Source organism: Neophocaena asiaeorientalis, unplaced genomic scaffold, assembly GCF_003031525.2.
Source record: "Neophocaena asiaeorientalis asiaeorientalis breed wild unplaced genomic scaffold, Neophocaena_asiaeorientalis_V1.1 scaffold629, whole genome shotgun sequence".
Taxonomy (NCBI): domain Eukaryota; kingdom Metazoa; phylum Chordata; class Mammalia; order Artiodactyla; family Phocoenidae; genus Neophocaena; species Neophocaena asiaeorientalis.
This window is the reverse complement of record NW_020175468.1, coordinates 3,102,572-3,115,690: the sequence shown is the minus strand read 5'-3', so window position 1 is coordinate 3,115,690 and position 13,119 is coordinate 3,102,572. Positions and strand designations below refer to the sequence as shown.

Sequence of the window (13,119 nt, the reverse complement as noted above, 5' to 3'; positions counted from 1 at the left end):
GTGGGATCTTCCCGGACCGGGGCACGAACCCGTGTCCCCTGCATCGGCAGGCGGACTCTCAACCACTGCGCCACCAGGGAAGCCCCCAGGTATCAATTCTTTTAATCCTCACAACAACCCTATGAGAAAGGTATGATAATTATTATTCCCTTTTAAGAGGAAACTGAGGGCTTCCCTGGTGGCACAGTGGTTGAGAGTCCGCCTGCCGATGCAGGGGACACGGGTTCATGCCCAAGTCCGGGAAGATCCCACATGCTGTGGAGCGGCTGGGCCCGTGAGCCATGGCCCCTAAACCATGGCAGCTGAGCCTGCACGTCCAGAGCCTGTGCCCCGGAGACGGAGAGGCCACAACAGTGAGAGGCCCGCATACCTCAAAAAAAAAGAGGAAACTGAGGCCCAGAGACCTGAAGGGACCTGCCCAAGGTCACAGAGCTGGCATATTCTTAAGGCCCTCTACTCTTCTCTATGCTTGAAACAATTTATTTTTAATTTTTATTGAAATATAATTGATTTACAATGTTGTGTTAGTTTCAGGTGTGCAGCAAAGTGATTCAGTTATATATGTATTCTTTTTTTTAGATTCTTTTCCATGATAGGTTATTATACGATATAGAGTATAGTTCCTTGTTGGTTATCTATTTTATATATGGTACTGTGTATATTTTAATCCCAAACTCCTAATGAATCCCTTCCCCTCCTTGAAACAATTCTTAATGTTCAAAAATCATAATAAGAATGAAGGAGAGAGGAGAGAGAAGGCAGAAGAGGGCAGGCAGCAGGGTGATGTGACTGGCGGCCGTGGTCGTTCCTCCCGCAGGTCCCCCCAGCCCGGCTGCCCGGCTTTCATCATCGTCAAGCTGAGCCCGCTGCGGGACCGCCTCGTGGTGACAGAGTGCCAGCTGACCCACTCACACCCGGCCTGCCCGCTCGAGTTCGCCTACTACTTCCGCCCGGGCCACCTGCTGGCCAACGCCTGCCTTCCCGTGCGCACCACCAACAAGATCTCCAAGCAGTTCGTGGCCCCGGCCGACGTGCGCCGCCTGCTCTCCTACTGCAAGGGCCGCGACCACGGAGTCCTGGACGCCCTGCACGTGCTCGAGGGGCTCTTCCGCACCGACCCCGAGGCCTCTGCGGAGAGGCACGCCCAAGACTCGCGGGCCGTTCATTCATTCATCCATCCGCCCACTCATCCATTCACGCCTTTCATTCATTCCTTCACGTATTCATTCAAGATTTATCGAGGCATGGGGTGGTGGTCGGGGGCGGCCGCCTGCAAGATGTGGCCCCGTCCCTACCCTCAGAGAACTCATCCCCTAAGGCAGCGCCCTCCACTAGAACTTTCTGCGGTGATGCGAATACCTTGTGATTCCGCGCTGTCCAGTATGGTAGCCCCGAAGCCACACGTGGTTATTGGGAGCTTGCCCTGCGGCCAGTAGGACTGAGGAACAGAATTTTTAAATGGTATTTCATTTTCACGAATTGAAATGTAAATAGCCACTTGCAGCGATTGGCTACTACAACCTTGCATGTCCGGGGAGAAACCAATCATAGACGCATCCAAATATGGTATCAGGTCATTAGGGTTGGGCTAGGAGGAAGAGGATCCAGAGTGATGGAAAGTGCTATTTAAAAAAAAAAAAAATTTGTTTTTAACTGAAACGACACACATAGAATATGCACAAATGAGAAGTATAGAGTTTGGTGAGTGTTTACAAAGTTAAAAACACCCCTGTGCCCACCACCCAGATCATGTCTTAGTAGGGAGGGTGCTACATGACATAATACGATGGATTGGAGAGGAGAATGGTAAAGAATAATAGGGCGAGGGCATGGACAATTGTAAGGGTGCTATTTTAATGTGAGTGGTCAGGGAAGGCCTCTGTGAGGACATGATGGTGAAGCAAAGGAGACAGACTGGAGGGAGGGGATCCCCCATTCTGTCTTCAGAAGGAAGTGAGTTCCAGGCAGAAGGAAGAGCCAGTGCAAAGGCTCAGAGGCTGGAACGAGATCCGTGTGCTGGAGGAACGGTGAGAATACTGCTCCTCCACGAGGAATCTTTCTTCTGCTTTGATCCAACTTTAGGGCTAGGGTGGGTTTGGAGGGAAGGATAGAAGGAAGGAAGGAAGGAAGGAAGGAAGGAGGGGAGGGAGGGAGGAAGGAAGGGAAGGAAAGAAAGAAAATTGGTTTCTCCTTCGGGCTGTGCTTTTCTCTCATGCATGGAAGAGGTCCCAACTCAGGGTTGAGATGAGGCGTGATCCCACTCTCCAGAATCAAGTCCAGAGCACTCCCCCCATCTCCATCTCATGCCCAGTAACCAGCCCTCTTTCAAGCCACCAACAGAAACCCAGCCCTCTATCCATACATAGTATTGATAATAATTTAGGAAACGTTTATCAGGCACTTACTACGTGCTGGGCACTACCCTAAGTGCTTTATAAATTGTAATCCATTTAAATACCACTAGCACACGATGAGAAAGGAATCTACCATTCTCATCTTCACTTTACAAATAAGGAAACTGATGCACAGAGAGGGCCAGTAACTGGCCCGAGGTCACACAGCTACTTAACCACAGAGCTGGACTTCAGACCCACACAGTCTGGATCCAAGGCCATGCTCTTCACCACTCTGCTATTCCCCAGTTTGGAAATGAGGTTCGGGCCCCTCCCGGTCAGTTCTAGCTCTACCCTGGAAACACCCTATGTAGGGTCGCCCCTGCAAGAAGCAGCATATTCATAATGGAAAGCTTTCAATGTCAAGGGATCATCCTTTTAACGCCCAGTTTGGACGCTGTCATGAAATCTACCCTAAACCAAGTTTGGCTCCTGGATCTGTGATTTGCCCCACCTTAATTTTTTTTAATCGCATTATAGTTGATTTACAATATTGTGTTAGTTTCAGGTGTACAGCAAAGTGATTCAGTTATACATATAAACATATCTCTTCTTTTTCAGATTCTTTTCCCTTATAGGTTATTACAAAATGTTGAGTATAGTTCCCCATACTATACAGTAGGTCCTTGTTGGTTATCTATTTTATATATAGTAGTGTATATATGTTAATCCCAACCTCCTAATTTATTCCTCCCCCTGCCTTTCCCCTTTGGTAACCATAAGTTTGTTTTCTATGTCCGTGGGTCTATTTCTGTGGGTTTTTTTGTTTTGTTTTGTTTTTTTGCGGTACGCGGGCCTCTCACTGTTGTGGCCTCTCCCGTTGCGGAGCACAGGCTCTGGACGCGCAGGCTCAGTGGCCAAGGCTCACAGGCCCAGCCACTCCGTGGCATGTGGGATCTTCTCGGACCGGGGCACGAACCCGTGTCCCCTGCATCGGCAGACGGACTCTCAACCATTGCGCCACCAGGGAAGCCCCCACCTTAATATTTTTAAAAGAAATGAAGAAGTTCTAGAAAACCAAGAGACAGACCAGTGAAAGGGTTATTCCTTTTTTAAAACATTTAAATTGGCTTTTTGAATATGTAAGACATTCACATGGTCCTAAATTCAAAAGGTACAAAAGGGTATGTAGTGAAAAGTACCCTTGTCACCTCCTGCCCCTCAGGGCCCCTCCTCAGAGGCCGCTGGAGTATCAGTGGCTTATCCATCTTTTATATATCTTTCTGTTCTATGGCCCAGTGCTGTCCAGTGAAACTTTCTGTGATGCTAGAAATGATGTGTGTCTGCGCTATCCAGTAGGGTAGCTGGTGTGGCTATTGAGTGCTTGAAATATGGCCAGTATGACTAAGGAACTGAATTCTTGATTTTTTATTATTTTTATTTATTTATTTTTTTTGTCACAATGGATGGCATGTGGGATCTTAGTTCCCCGACCAGGGATTGAACCCGCGCCCCCTGCAGTGGAAGCATGGCATCTTAACCACTGGACCGCCAGGGAAGTCCCCTGAATTATTAATTTAACTTAATTAATGGCAATTTCGACAGTCCCATGTGGCTAGTGGCTTCTGGATGGAACAGCACAGCTCTATACACAGATACATTTGCATGTCTTTATTTTTAACCTTATTTCCCCTTGTCCCCTCCCCCAGCAAGGTTGCACGTTATACCCACATTTTTGCATCTTGCTTTGTATACTGGGGCGTGCCAGATGGTAGCATCTTTTGTTCTTCCTCTGGGGCCGGTCAAATCCCCCTGAGAAAACTCCAACCACTTGGCTGGCTGGGAGGTTAAGGCCAGGCTGCCAGCTTCTGGGATCCATGTTGGGGAAGAGAGCTGGGGAGCTGGCCCTCCATCAGTAAGATGCACAGAACTACCACTCCCCCCTCTTCCGCCAGCAGATGGGCCCGATGTCCCCAGGGCCAGCAACCCTCTCTGTTTTACCGCCTCCACAGAATAAATCTCCAGCCACCTGGGGGTGAGAAAAAGCTTAACAGATCTAACTGCTTCTAAAACAGCCCTCATATCTTTTGTTTTAACCTCCCCACACTGCCAGGGTTTGCCAGTTCCTTTTGAGGACTCTGCTATTGGTCCCAACTGATGGGGTTTTTTGGGGAGGTTGCTTTTGTTTTCTTTTTTGTTGGGGGGAGCGGTGGTCAGCTTGTCCATCTGCTTTCCAACTTCTGAAGTTTGGGTCCTGTTGTCTCCTTTCCTAATGGCTCTATAACTTTTAAAAAAAATTCCTTTTCTATAGAGGTACTTGAAGGTCAGGAAGGAGTGAAACTAGCAGGATGTGTTCAGTCTGTCACCTTTACACGGAAGTTTCACCTGGCTTTTTTCACTTATAAGATATAGCAAAAGAGCTCTGGGTGTTATTCTCTCTGCTTCCAGCAGTTTCCTGAAAGAGCGATTATATTTGAGAAGCTGAATGCCAGGGACCTCCCGCGTTGAGGTCGTTCACTTGCTCTTGGGAGGGGGTCAGACAAGAAGAGTGTACCCCAAAGCCACAACCACCGTTTGTGGGCAAGACTGAGTGGCTGCTTCAGCCAAGGAGGTGTTAAGACCGTTTATAATCTGCCCTGAGGCCGTGATGATGGGCTGAAGAATCTAATCCCATCTCCTTTCTGGCAGGCTCCAGGGTAACCAGCAAGCCAACTGGCTTTCTGGGTGAAGACGGATCCTGCACAGAAACGTTGCAGCCCTCTCTCATGTGTACGCTTTGGCTTCTGAGAAAGGCGAAAGTTGCTCTGAGTGTGCTACTTTTAAGAATACTAACTGGTCAGCTGGTACAATCTCAGCAGAGGACTCTTTGTCAATATCTGTCAGAATGACCAAGCCGTTCACCCTTTGACCACTCCCTCTCCCACTGCTGGGAATTTATCCTGCAGATGTAGTTGCGCAGATGCTGAATGATTTCCACGCAAGGTTAATCACCGGGGTTCGTGAAAGTAAGATTGGAAACAACCAAACCCCACCCATGGGTAATGGTTACATGACTGGAATCCTATGTAGCTTTAAGCAAGAGTGAGAACAATTCTAGGAACGGATCTGAACAGATCTCTCAGTTACAAAAAAAAAAAAAAAAAAAAAAGCAAGGAGCAAAACAATGTACATGGTATATTGTATGTATAAAACGGAGAAAATAAGAATATAAAGGTGGCTTGCTTGTATTCACATAAAGAAAATCTAGAAGAACAGCAAGAGATGTGGATGGACATAAGAATAACGAATGGGGCTTCCCTGGTGGCGCAGTGGTTGAGAGTCCGCCTGCCGATGCAGGGGACACGGGTTCGTGCCCCGGTCCGGGAAGATCCCACATGCCGCGGAACGGCTGGGCCCGTGAGCCATGGCCGCTGAGCGGTTAGAAAATAGAAGTAGGAAGAGGACCCAGTGCTGGATAGCTTTCTATTATTTGACTTTGGGACCTTGTGAATTTTGGCACATTTGAATAATTCATTTTAAAAGAGAAGATAAAAAATAGACAATAGTCCCAATGTGCCACACTGATCTGTTTCTCTCTAGAAAAGAAAAATTCGGGATAAGCGATGAGTGTCCTAAGATGTGACAGTCAAGATGGCCTGGGTTTTGCCTTAGTAACAACCAGCCCTGGAATCTCAGTGGCTTACCTCACTGAACTTTATTTCTTGCTCATTGGCCAAAGCAAGTCACGTGACCGTGGAGAACTGCAGCGGGGCAGAGAGATGCAGTCCTGCCAAGTGCCCAGGACAGGAGAAACCCACCATTACTTGGCACAGGGAGAAAGACAACCACAGGCTTATAGAGCTGTTTCGCTGAGGGTCTCCCAGAGCCCTGTCTGAATCTGGGGCTTGTGTTTCACCTGCTCTGTAGTTACCCTGGACTCTTGTGACTCAGTCTCAGCCTTTCTGCCTCTTCCTGGCTCCCCAAGGGAATCTTCTCTGTGTCCAATAGCCTATTTTTACATCAGGCCAGCCACTTTGGGGGTGATACAGTAGCAGCTAAAAACTTGATTTTATGTGTACAGATATACACTAAAAACTTTATATACATTCTAGCTGTGCCACTTCCTGGCTGGGGAACATCCAGTAAGTTGTGAACAAGTTATGTAACTTCTCCAGACCTTGGTTTGTTCATCTATAGAATGGGGATAATAATAGACACTACATCATAGTTGTTAGGGTTGTTGTGTGTGGGTGAGTGAGTGTGTGTGTGTGTGTGTGTGTGTAAGGAACAGTGCCCGGAAAGTAGGAAGCTCTATATGGTTTAGCTATTTAGCTATTATTTTTATTCCCTCATTTTTGGCGGGGGAACAGTCTAGAGAATAGAATTATTCTGTTCACATGAAAAAGGCGTCTGTGTACCTGAACGTAGGAAGAGGTGTGGGTAGGGAGTGTTGTGTGGCATGGTTTCTGATGTCCACATTTGTGGAATCTGGTCTATGGTTAATGCATCCCTGTGCCACCAATTTGCGTGTCTAAGATGGTACTCCCGATCATTCCCATCCTCCAGTCTGCTCCTCCCTGGGCTGCTCCATCCCCGCTTGTGCCCCTCCATCTCCGCTTGTGCCCCTCCATCCCCGCTTGTGCCCCGCCATCCACTCTGCGCCTCAACCCAGAAGCCTGTGTGTCAGGCCCGTGCGATCACTTTCGTGAAGAGTCTAGTGGTCAGCTGTACAGGCCCTGGGCCCAAACTGCCTGGATTCAAATCCCAGCTCTGGTGTTTACTACCCGTGTGACCCCAGGCAAGCACCTGAACCTCTCTGTGCCTCAGTTTCCCCATCTGAAAAATGGGGATAGTGATAACAGGACCTGGTGTGCAGGATTGTTGTGGAGGTTGAAAGAGTTAATGCCTTGGAACTGGGGGGTTAGTTCTCCCCAGGACTTTACACACGTGAAATCTCCTGTTCATATTTATTCATCTTTCGTTTGCAGCCTCTCTCTTCCCACTCAGAGGTGTCTTATTGGCCCTCCTCAGTGCTTGAGCAGCACTTGGCATGTCTGATTTGCTCAGTAAACATCTGGTAGAGAAATTCATTCATTTATGTATCCCCCTCCCACCTTCATCACATGTCACCACACCCCTCCAGTGTCACCCACACATCTCCGTCCACACCTTGTTTTCCCCCCCCCCCCCCCCCCCCCCCCCATTTACGGCTTAGGCCGGCATCAGTGCTTCAGCAGGCAGCAGCTCTGACAGCAAACCTATGGACACACCTCCAGGGCTGTCATTTTCCAGTCTGCCCCGTCTCCAAGTAGAACCACTACCTATTTCACACGGCTGTTCCTAGTTCTGGGAACACACCACGCACTGGTAGCATCCCCCCCCCCACCATCCTTTATGACCTGGACTTGAATCCCAGCCCTACTGCTTGTTAGCACGATGATCTGGAGCAAGTCACTTCCCTGGTGTAGTCAGGGACCCTAAGACCACCCTCAGGTTCAATGGGGACTCACAGAACTCAGCAAAGCCATTATACTCACGGTTACAGTTTATTAAAGGATACAGAGTACACTTAGCAAAGGGGCGCATGGGGTGGGGTCCAGGAGAGACCAGTGGTCTCTCCCAGTGGAGGTATATGGACAGTGCTTATTTCTCCCAGCAACAGTGTGTGACAACGCGCACGGAGTATTGCCCACCAGGGAAGCTCACCCGAGCCTCGAGTCCAGGGTTTGTATTGGGGTTTGGTCGTGTAGATATGACTGCCTGGGTGGCTGACCTCAGTCTCCAGCCCCTCTGGAGGTCAAGCCCAAGGCCCCCACTATAAACCAGTTGTTATCAAGAGACTATTTAGAGTGGCCCAAGCCCCCCAAGTGAACAAAGACACTCTGTCGGGCAGGACATTCCAAGGGCTTAGAGGCTGTCTCCTAGGAGTCAGGAAAGAGCCAGACCTTTCTTTGGAAGGTGTGGGGTTTGGATAACCCAGACCTGCTGAGTTAATCCTTTACTGCAAACCTGGAATCTCTCAGCCTCAGTTTCCCTATCTGCAATATAAGGAAAATAATGGTCCCCTCTCAGCAATCACCCTCGCTCAGTCAGAGGACCCCACACTGGGAATTCCCTGGCGGTCCAGTCGTTAAGACTCGGCGCTTTCACTGCCCCATGGGCCTGGGTTTGATGCCTGGTTGGGGAACTAAGATCCCACAAGCAACCACACACCAACCTCTGTCCCATTAGCCTTTCTTTTTAGCATGTCCTCCACGCTCAGATGATAATAATAATAACAGCTATCACTCAATACACACTGACCTCGTGCCAGGCACTGATCTCCATGCTTCATGCAGATAAGGCCATTTAATCCTCATAGCAACTTTATAAGGTCAATGCAGTTACACTCCCCATCTTTGTGGATGGGAACAGCTCAGGCACAGAGAAGTTCAGACACTTTCCCTAAGTCACACAGCTGATGCATAAATCCTCACAGTTAGTAAGAGGAAGAACCTGGATTTGGATCCCTACGGTCTGGCTCCAGGATCCAGGAACCCTTAACTATCCAGTCATTGGGCCTCTCGGCTGAAAGCAACACTAGTCGTGTTATTGTTCATGGAGACTTGGCCAGTGCAACAGGGCAGGACTTGCACCTGCCTCATTCAGTCCCTTCTCTCTCCTCAAGGCTAACACAGTGTCAAGCACACAGTAGGTGCTCAGTAAATGCCGTTTAATGAACAAATGGCTGTGCAAGAAAAGCTTATGTGCCCTGTTTAGAAAGAAAACTCAAGATCAGAAATCTAGGTTTTCTCTTTAAGAATGAAAGTCAGCTTTTAATTAGGCAAGTGCTGGCCAGCTCCAGAAAAGTCTCAAGGCAAATACGTTTTGCTGTTTTTACTTTTCTCTTATTCCTTTTCCCAAGGAGAAAAAGGTAAGAACTTACCTAATACTATAGAAACATGTAAGGTTTTTTTTTTTTAACTCATTATGCCTATTAAAAGTTTCTTTTTTTCAAATTGAAGTATAGTTGATTTACAATGTTGTGTTAATTTCTGCTGTACAGAACAGTGATTCTGTTATACACACATATACATTCTTTTCCATTATGGTTTATCACGGGATGTTGAATATAATTTCCTATGCTATACAGTAGGACCTTGTTGTTTATCCTTTTTTTTTTTTTTTTTGGAGCTGTAATTGACCTATAACATTCTGTTAGCCTCAGGTGTACAACATAATGATTTGATATTTGTATATACTGTGAAATGATCACCCCAGTAAGTCTAGTTAACATCCGATGACTTTTATCTTTACGTTAGTTTCTAGACCAGCACCGTCGAATAGAACGTTCTGTGGTGATGGAAATGTCCTCTATCTGCACTGCCCCATAGACACTAGCCTCACGTGGCTGTTGAGCAGTGAAATATGACCAGTGTGACTGAGCAAGCTGATTTTTATATCTTTTAAAATCTTAATTTAAATATAAATAGCTACTGTATCGGACAGAACTGTCCTAGATGGAAATATCTGCTAAGATAAATTAAATCATAAAGTAATAGTAGGTGTAAAAATTAATGATGGGTGAAAAAAATGATAGTGATATTGTAACCAATTCAGTGGTAAGCTGACTAGGCTTTTCTATAAAATTTATTGAATGCCTCTTCTATTTAAAATGCTGAATGTATAATTTTAGGGTGAGGAAAGCAATTTTCTTGCTCCTTTTGGACTCCACTGGACTTTTTTTTTTTTTTTCTTAATAGAGTTGGTTTGTTGTTGTTGGCTTTTTGGGTTTTGTTTTTGGTTTTTTTTTTGGTCTTAAAAGTGGAGAACTGTGCATTGCATTTTAACTGGTTTCATAGGACGAGGTCCGATTATGGCAGAATGGTTTGTGGAGAGATCTGTGTTTAAACTGTATTCCAATCCTGGTTCTGCAGCTGTGGGCCAGCTCTGCAGGGCCTGGCTGAAACAGTCTTAGCCATCTGCCTGGTATAGGGGACCCTAGCTCATCGCTGCTAATCTCCCTACCCCATTAAGTGGCTTTTGTGCAAAAATAATGAGGCCAGAGTGGCTGAGGCCAAGGCAGACGAGAAGGACAGAGATGAGGCCCAAGGGCCCGATCGCCCAGTGCACAGCTGTGGCCTGAACTCTGGATTTGACTTGAAGGGTGATGGGAAATTCTGGGAAAGGTTTTTAAGGAGGGGAGGGGTTGATCTGGTCAGTCTTGAAAATGCCCCCCAGCAGCGGTGTGGGGGACAGGGAGAGACAGGGAGCCCAGGCAGAAGCGGCTACAATAATCCAGGTGACAGATGGTGATGGCTCTGACCAGTGGCCGTGGGGGTGGGGAGAAGGGGTCAGATTCTGAAGGTCGCCGCTAGGATCTGGGGATGGGCTGCATGCGGAAGAGCTAAGAATCAGCCTTGAGTGCCGGAGCCTGAGCTGTAAAGTGGGTGGCGGAGCCATTGCGGAAGAGACAGCCGACCAAGGAGGGGCAGGTTGGTGGGGAGTGAGAATCAAGGGTGCCTTCGGGCCATCAGTCTCAAGGGACAAGTAAGCTGTCTAAGGGTCCATGTTGCTGCAGACAGGTAAGTAGGTGGGTCTGGAGCCTGGAGATACAGAACTGCGAGTTATCAGCTTAGAGATGCTAAAGGCCATGTAACTGGATGAGATCACCTTGGCTGAGCCTAGAGACGAGAGAGGAGAGGGGAGAGCCTGGACGAGCTCTGCAGCGCATTAGAGGTGGAGCAGAGGAGGAGGGGCAAGCAAAGGAGACTGCAGAGGAGATGGCTGGGAAGAAGGAGGAAAGCCACGAGTTTTTCAGGGTGACAGAAGCCAAAAGAGACCTACGTTCCAGAAGGGGGACAGGGTCACTGTACTGAATGCTGCTGAGCGCTCACGTGAGACGGTAACGATAGCTGGGATTTGATACATGCCAGGCATCATTCCAAGCTTTGGACACGGATAATCTCTATTTAGCCTCACCGCAAGCGTTAAATAGACATATATTCCCATTTTGCATAAAAGGAAACTGAAGCTAAAATGCCAGAGGAGGGAACTCCCTAGCGGTCCAGTGGTTAGGACTCCACGCTTCAACTGGCAGGGGCCCGGGTTTGACCCCTGGTTGGGGAACTACGATCCCACAAGCCAGCTCGGCGCAGCCAAAAAAAAAATGCCAGGGAAAGTGACTTGCCAGAGGTCTCACAGCTAGGAAGAGACAAAACCAGGATTCAGAACTAGGATTCCAAGCCAGGATTCCCTGAACTTCCACTCCAGAGACACGGCCAGTGGATATCACCGCACATTCTCACATTCACACATTCATTCACTCACTCGTTCGGGATGTATTGAGCTGTGGCTCAGGCCAGGAGCCATTCAAAGCATCAAGGGATGCAAAAGCCAAATGAAGCAATCTCCTTGTGGGGCTTACATCTTAGGGAGGGCAAACAGGCAATAAGCAAAGCAGCAGATAACGATGGAACACGCTTCAGGGTGGTAAGTGCCACGGCCGGAAGCATCCAGAGAGAGCTGTGGTGTCCGCTAAGACGGGCTGGTCAGAGAAGACCTTCACGAGCACGTGATCTTTAAGCAGGGATGATAGTTATGGTAATAAGGAACACTTCAAGATCACTTACTATTTGTTGGGTGAGTACTGTTCAAAAATATTAATATTTGTGCCAGGCAACGTTCCAAATCCTTTAATTCATTTCATCCGTCCAATCACACTCTCATCGTCATCATTTTGCAAATGAGACAGGGGTCAGGGAAGTTGCGGAAAGCCACACAGCCAGGAAATGGGGGCTCCAGGGTCTCAGCCCAGGCCGTCTGGCTCCAGACGCTATGCTGGACTCAACCCTCCATGCATGAAAGAATGACTCTTCAGTTCCCAGAAGGGGAAACTGGGAAAGGAGGAGGTTAAGGAGGAAGCTGAGGCACAGAGAGCTCAAGTCACGTAGTTAAAAGCGTTGGTGAGGCCGGGACTCAAACCCAAGCAATCTGGCTCCACAGTCTATGCGTTTTACTTCTAGACCAGTGGCTCTCAAACTTGAGCGCGCGTGGGAATCCCCGGGAGGGCTTGTCAAAGCAGATTGCTGGGCCCCTCCTCGGGAATTTCTGACTCAGCAGGGCTGCGGTGGGCCTGAGAGTATGCATTTCTGTCAAGGTCCCAGCAGGCGATGCTGACGCTGCTGCTCCAGAGCCTATACTTTGAGAACCACTGCCCTAGAGCGCCTCTGACCGCAGGAAGGAATGAATACCCGGTTCCTAGTAGGGGGAACTGAGGCTCAGAGAGGCTGTCTAGTGGGCAAAACCACACAGCTCTTAGACGGTGGTGCCGGCATCGGAAACCCAGGCAATCCGGAATCCGCGTTTTTAATCATTCCCCTGCACTGCCTCCTGCTGGTCAGAAATGCACGCACGTATGAAAGAATGAATGAACGGAGTCCCGTTTCCCCAGCGGGGGGAAATCGTGGGCGGGGCGACCCAGGGCACCTCCTGACCTCTTTCCCCGCCTCTCCGCCCCCGCCCGCAGGTGAAGCTGGTGTTCGTGGAGGACCAGGCGGTGGTAGAGACCGTGTTCTTCCTGACATCGCGCACCCGGGCGATGCTGCGGCGCTTCCCGCGCATGCTCCTGGTGGACCGGCTGCCGGGGCTGCAGGGCGCGCTGGATCTGCTGGCGGTGCTGTGCGTGGACGGCGCGGGCCGCGCGCGTCAGGCCGCCTGCTGCGTGGCGCGGCCCGGCACTCCGAGCCTGCTGCGCTTCGCGCTGGCCTCGCTGCTGCAGAGCGCGCCCGACGTCAAGGGCCGTGTGCGCTGCCTCACGGCCGGGCCC

The 13,119-nt window shown here is 49.0% G+C and overlaps 1 protein-coding gene across 1 annotated transcript in view; it reads left to right on the top strand.

Annotated features, from left to right (window-relative positions):
• ZSWIM9 (zinc finger SWIM-type containing 9) overlaps positions 1–13,119 on the top strand; it is a 24,592-nt gene that overhangs the window by 9,513 nt on the left and 1,960 nt on the right. The window contains exons 3-4 of the mRNA XM_024768243.1: positions 818–1,130; positions 12,820–13,115. Of these exons, the coding sequence (XP_024624011.1) occupies positions 818–1,130; positions 12,820–13,115 (609 nt within the window). The remainder of the gene's footprint in view (positions 1–817; positions 1,131–12,819; positions 13,116–13,119) is intronic.